This window comes from Opisthorchis viverrini (assembly GCF_000715545.1).
Source record: "Opisthorchis viverrini unplaced genomic scaffold opera_v5_105, whole genome shotgun sequence".
Classification (NCBI taxonomy): Eukaryota; Metazoa; Platyhelminthes; class Trematoda; order Opisthorchiida; family Opisthorchiidae; genus Opisthorchis; species Opisthorchis viverrini.
The window spans coordinates 145,072-151,071 of NW_008751759.1; the positions used below are offsets into that span (position 1 = coordinate 145,072).

The following is a 6,000-nucleotide window of genomic DNA, read 5'->3' on the forward strand; positions in this document are numbered from 1 at the left end:
CACTCTCTTTGAAAACTGTGATGAAGGTCGAGGAGCTTCGTTCGGCTGGTATTCTGTTTCCGTTCCAAATCCTCAGCAGTGCGGATGTCAGGATATTCACCAGGACCTCGCCACTTTTTTTAAGAGTGCGGGGTGTAAACCATCGGCACCAGGTGTCTTGTCGCGCCTGGTGATTGATATCTCCCATTGTATTTCAGTTGCTGTCTGGTTGGTGTCAATGTTGCATTCGGGCCCACCGGGATATTCCAGCGGTCGTGTTGAAGGAGAACACTTGAACTATCCTGTGAAGTGTTCAGCCAACCGCTCAAGACAACGATTGAGAAAATGAGTTGCCGTTCCAGCTTTTCCGCATAATGTTTCACTGACGACTGTCTCCATTTGACTGATTGGTCTAATCAGTTGAAATAGAGCGCGGCTGTTGTCTGTAGCGAAAGCCTTCGCCATCTCCTGGGCCTGTGAAATCCACCAGCGTTCCTTGTCATTCTTCAAGCTCCTGATTATCCGGTGTTTGGGGGATCTACGTGTGCGATCATATTCGCTAGTTGCGGGTATGGCCTTTCCGACTGCAGTAAGAGCTGCGTATCTCGATGATATTCAGTGTTTATTTAGTCGAGTCAGATGGCCTGGACAAACAATTCCGAAAGCTGAGATTATAGCTTCTTCAGCTCACTTCCATTCAATCTCCAAACAATCTTCACCTATATGACTGTGCATTTCCAGTAGTTCTCTAGCCAGAACAGCTCGATACTCATCAGCTACTGAAACCTGACGTAGCTGATGAACGGAGCAGCTCTCCTTCGGCATGTGTAACGCTGAATGAAAGCGGAGTGATAAACAGGCTAGCACGATGCCATGATCAGAGTCAAGCTGCGTAATCCAGAAGGAACGAAAATCCTTAACTGAGGTTCTCCGTCGGTAATTGATGGCCACGTGGTACAGCTGAGTCCACGACTACCTTGTGTTAGGTGAGCGTTTGTGTTGGAAGTTTGTACTGGCCAGGAACAGACGATGATCTCTACGTAAATGAGGAAGTCGCTCCCCATTACCCGTTCGCTGAGCATCGACTCCAAATCTTCCAATCCAGGTGTGCTTCAAAACTGAGTCGTCCCACTTGAGCATTCATATCACCCGCTAGGATTTAAATATCTGTGATTGTTTATGAATGAAGCAGTCGTGACACAGCTTGATAAAACCCGTCCTCCGCAGCCTCACTGCTATCTGTCAGGGAGGGGATGCCGACACGACAAATAAACACCGTTCACCACAGGATCCTTGCACAATAGAAGCCTGACCACCACGACCAGGTGGCATCAGGTCAGGGCGTATGCGTTTAAATGGTTTCGACAAACCCTCAGAGTTTCTCGCTTCCTCCACTTCTTCAAAGCTTTCTTGGCCAATCAAACTTCTTGACCAACGCGGGTATTTAAGCTGACTGACAATCCGTCCAGCTGTAATGTACCCTTGGCTAGCAAGGAAGCGTGTCAGCGCCTAAAGGAAGGTTGAGGTCTTGCTTGAGATCCAGTCTATGGGTAGGGTTAGTTGCGCCTCACCACAAGCAGAGCGTCCAGAATCCCTGAGGGTTGCGAAGAATACTTTCCAGCCAGAGTCAAAATCAGAAGATAGATTGGTCAAGAGAGACTTCAGTAGGTGCCTTTGATAATTTCGGTCCGCAGTAACGGCCGAGGTTGCGCATCTTGCGCACCCCCGAAAAGCGTACAGCTGCAACGGATAACTGCGTAACCATGCTAGGCATAATCCGCATAATTGTTGTAAAACGAGCGGCAATCAGCAATCGAACAACGCCATCTGCGGCTGATGGCGATGCGGTCTACATGCGCCTGGATTTGATTCGAATATGCAGAGCATCACATAACCGGACAATTTCGATTATTTTCGAAGTCAGTGCTGCACAGGAACACTCTTCGATCAGCATGTAACCGCAGTAGGCGTGCGTCTCAGTTCCAGTTTACAACGGTTACCCAATTGAGTCTCACTACGTGCTTGTGCTAATATATCCACAGCAACCACGATGTTAGATTTTAGCTCACTGTGATAAAGCGCCCAAAGGTTCGTAAACAACTGCCTTTGACAGTATGGGATGCAGCTTGCCGAGGCTCGAGCGGATACAATAAGCAGTCAGGGATTATCAGCGCCTTTGAAGTATTCTGTCAGACACAACAAAAAGCTGCAAAAAAGGCGGTTTTCAACAAAAATGAAATCAAGCAGAGACCCCACATGATGAATCAAGACAACAACGTCCCCGATGGCCTTCGGATAGCTGTAGGTGCGCAACCAGATGACACCAGTTCGCAGATTAGACCAACTACGATTGGCTCCTGAATCGTTGCTTAATAGAGGGCACGTATCAACAGATGAATCTTTCGCACAATTGAGAATTTGTTGTTAAGATTGTTCCAGAGTGTGAAAGTTGGAGCCTGTCAGGTAAACTGAGCGACTGAGTTTGAAGAGTGTGCACGACCGGGAGGACCGAGTTAACCGTAAATTTTGCAGCTAACGGTAATGGATGCGGACGGATGTCAGCGCCCAAGAAGAGGTCTACAAAAATGTTGCTAGCAACATAGTGGGGAGCGGAACAAGGGATTGTGTGACAGAGAAAAAGAGACAAGCAATGGATTGTTTTTGCTTACCCACTCTGATGTACGCACGGTGACTTGGTGGTATCATACAACTGCAGATGTGCCATAAGGTTATTTGCAGTTGTGAAGTTTACGATCGCAAGCACCGTAGGAATTTATATTCAATCCACTTACTTATCCTGAAATACGTAACACGGACATCACTCTGTCCGGTTAATTGTCCTAGACTCGCTCAGTGGGACTGGCTCTTGAAGGACTGAACTGTACGGCCGTCGGTATAATTAGGCTAAGCCATCACAGTAAGCCGAGTAGGTGAGTCACGTCCAGAGCGTCTAGGGGGCGATTGGAACCGTCAGCTAGGATACCCAGTCCAGAACCAGAGATGACACCGGTGTGAAAGAACCGTAAATCATGCATTCGACTGATTTTTTCTAAGGCCGTCGGGCAGCTAGTTAGCCTAATATTTTGCGATACAGCGCAGAAGCTTCCATCACATCAAATAATTCTGCCACCCCTTAGTAGAGCCACTTACTTCATACGAATTTGAAAGGGGTCTAAAATTGCGTATCAATTGGCTTTCGGGTTTAGTGGCTGATTCAGCCTCTTGAGGACAACGGTCCAGACAGCTCCCGGTTTTTCAACGTCCGTGTACAGCACGGTAATTCGAGTGGACATTGGGTTGCTTTTCAGCTGACATTGGGAAGTGCATGACATACGAACAACCGAATGAATGTATACTGCACCAGTATACAAATTCCAATTTTCCTACAAACTGAATAGAAGTGAAGGTCCGAGGGAAGAGTACGCCTATGAGACTTCACAAGCTCTGGGTGGCTGTCGAAGTTGGGAAGTTCTAGTGTCGATCGAACGTTAGGCTCTAAAGCACGTTCGAAAACACAACCCAGCACCTTTGTAGTGTCCGACCACATAAGTTGACAGTGTATGCATTTCGGACCATCCATAAAATATGGACGTGATACAACACGGAAATTATGTTCAACAGGGTATACGGACGAGCAAATCACGGAGGTAAGACAGATCTGGCACACTTAATGTGGGCACTTCAAACATCTCTGCATCACTGTAAGTGAGGTGACCAGGAAAGGGTACAGAATCTGAGCGCACGCGTGCTGGAGCCAAATATTAATTGCGTCAAGTCCAGCCAAGTGAGCCAGTAGAGTCCACTGCGCAATCACGGTTGTTGAATAAAGCGCAAAAAGCGAGCGCACTTTGGCTAGTAAATGAATGGGAACTGACTACAGGATTAACCAAAAACTCACTGGAGATGTTGTTCTGCTGTGATGTTTTCTGAAGAAAGACGATGGAAGGAATTCATAGATGAGCGTGATTTTAGAAGCGTCTTCCATTGTTCCCCATTGACAGATGGCTTCGGGTGTGTCAAGGGCTTGGCAGATGGCTCCTCAACTGTCTGGTTATTGGGAAATAGTGGAGGTGTACGAGGTCCCCTGGGAGGTTCGGTTGGTTCGGCTGCCCTAATTGGCGGTGGGCTACAGGAATTAAGATTGTAAGACAACCTACAGGTAGCATCCGAGCGCACGGAAACGAAGAGACCAGCTGCAGTCATTGGAATCACGTTGATAGACAGCACTAGTAGGGTCACAAATTTCTACAAGGTGACAAAATATGGAAGGATATTACCATAATCTGTATGCTTAGGCCAAATGAAGTTGTTGCGTGACACTTCCGAACCGGGGTACGGCTTCGTCTGCGGTTCCCGAAGTCTTTTCATAAACTCGGTGACAGTCATGCCCATTCGAGATTGTATACAAAGCGAGGCATCATCATCGAGGTTCTGGAACCTACTAAACGAATATTGGCACACCAACCTTGACGATCAGTAGTGCGGGTGCCGGTGTGGGGTTCGAAGCCATTAAGTATCAAATACTATCTCTCGTCTACATTTCGGGCGAGCGCTAAAAATGGGATGATCGGTCTGTAGGCATACTCTCACGTTCGTATACCACGTGTACTGGATAAAGGAGAGGCGGATAAAAGTTGCGCCGAATTTCAAACCTCCCGCTAGCATTCAGTCCATTTTTTGCCCAGAACTGGGGGCCTCCACTCGTTATTTGTCCCGCTACAAACTAAGATAAACTTGAAGACAATTCGGACCTATCTGCCATTGGTCCCAGACTGGGCGTTGTATTATCATGTCAACCTGACAGACTCGTCTCAATTCTCATTACATGATGCTTCAGGCCACCAGTGTGAGAAGTTCTGTGGCTGCGTTCCTTCCTGAACAGGTAAGGAAGTCCTTTTGCGACACTGCTATATGCAGCTGCAGGAAGATGCCAATATGCGCGTGAAGCGAGGAGGAGTACATAAAGGAACAAGTCAACCGCAGATATGAGCATGAAAGGGGAAATTCTATTACCTCTTTCCTTTTTCTGAATTGTCACCATTTTTGTAATTTTTGTTGCCTACATTGGTTTCTTTCCATACAACGTAACACGCTATTCATTCCACATTATTCTACAGGCTATGATCAGTTTTACCCATCCAGGGCTCATCTGATGGACGCACTCTCCATGTCACCATCAATTTTATGTTCCACCTGAACCACAATGATACGACGTTCGCAGCTTGCAATACTTTTCACAGGGGTAAGTTTGTAACGGGAAACCTCATGAATGCACTTAGCTTCTTCACTTATTGTGCATTTGAATTATGGGAACGGTCTTGCGGAGCCAGGAGAACGCTGTTGCCGGATTTTTATCACTTTCGAGACCCACCTGCGCGAGCGTAAGATGGCGACGACTACGTAAAACGTAATTCTGTCACAAAGACCCAGGCGGAGGCTTCAGTCAAGTCGATGGGGCTTCAGAGGCCCATTTTTCTCCAATGCATACTCATTAGTGAGTTACTCTTCGTTTTTACGGCTTCAGTGAGGTAGTGGATTTCAGCCAGTTTGAACATTCTCCTCGCAACTGTGACACGTAGTGAGGTTTTTGTCAGTTTACACCTTCACACTTATCGACTTGCAAAAACGAACCACGTAATGAAAGGCTGCTTCGCGCTAAACCTATCGCCGAAACCTAGAAATGCAACGAAATGGCTGTCCTCGAAATTTTAAACATAGATCACGATGCCACATTTTACTGGCTTGTGGCACTTTGAATGTACGTGGCCTGAAGGATGTAATGGTGGATTCAGTGCCAGACGCTCCTGGCTGCCCATAAGTAAGTGTTCCCATAACTTCTGCAGATTAAAAAAAGTCGCTACAAACAAGACAGGAAAATCGATGCAAGCTTTTCATTTTAAATTGCACTCGCGAAATGAGACACTGCGCCCATCAGAAAATATGGACGCATTCCGGATGCCGCGGATCGAAAAATTCTTCGCGAAGGAACACAAACCCTTTAAAGATAAGAAGACAAGGAAG

At 46.9% G+C, this 6,000-nt stretch overlaps 1 protein-coding gene across 1 annotated transcript in view; it reads right to left on the reverse strand.

Moving 5' to 3' along the window:
• The window catches only part of T265_05451 (hypothetical protein), a gene marked incomplete at both ends in the record, with an annotated part of 54,169 nt that extends 49,680 nt beyond the window's left edge, over window positions 1-4,489 (reverse strand). Inside the window, 4 exons of the mRNA XM_009170462.1 lie at window positions 3,878-4,090; window positions 4,137-4,224; window positions 4,257-4,410; window positions 4,445-4,489. Of these exons, the coding sequence (XP_009168726.1) occupies window positions 3,878-4,090; window positions 4,137-4,224; window positions 4,257-4,410; window positions 4,445-4,489 (500 nt within the window). The remainder of the gene's footprint in view (window positions 1-3,877; window positions 4,091-4,136; window positions 4,225-4,256; window positions 4,411-4,444) is intronic.
• Between the last annotated feature and the right edge of the window lie 1,511 nt (window positions 4,490-6,000).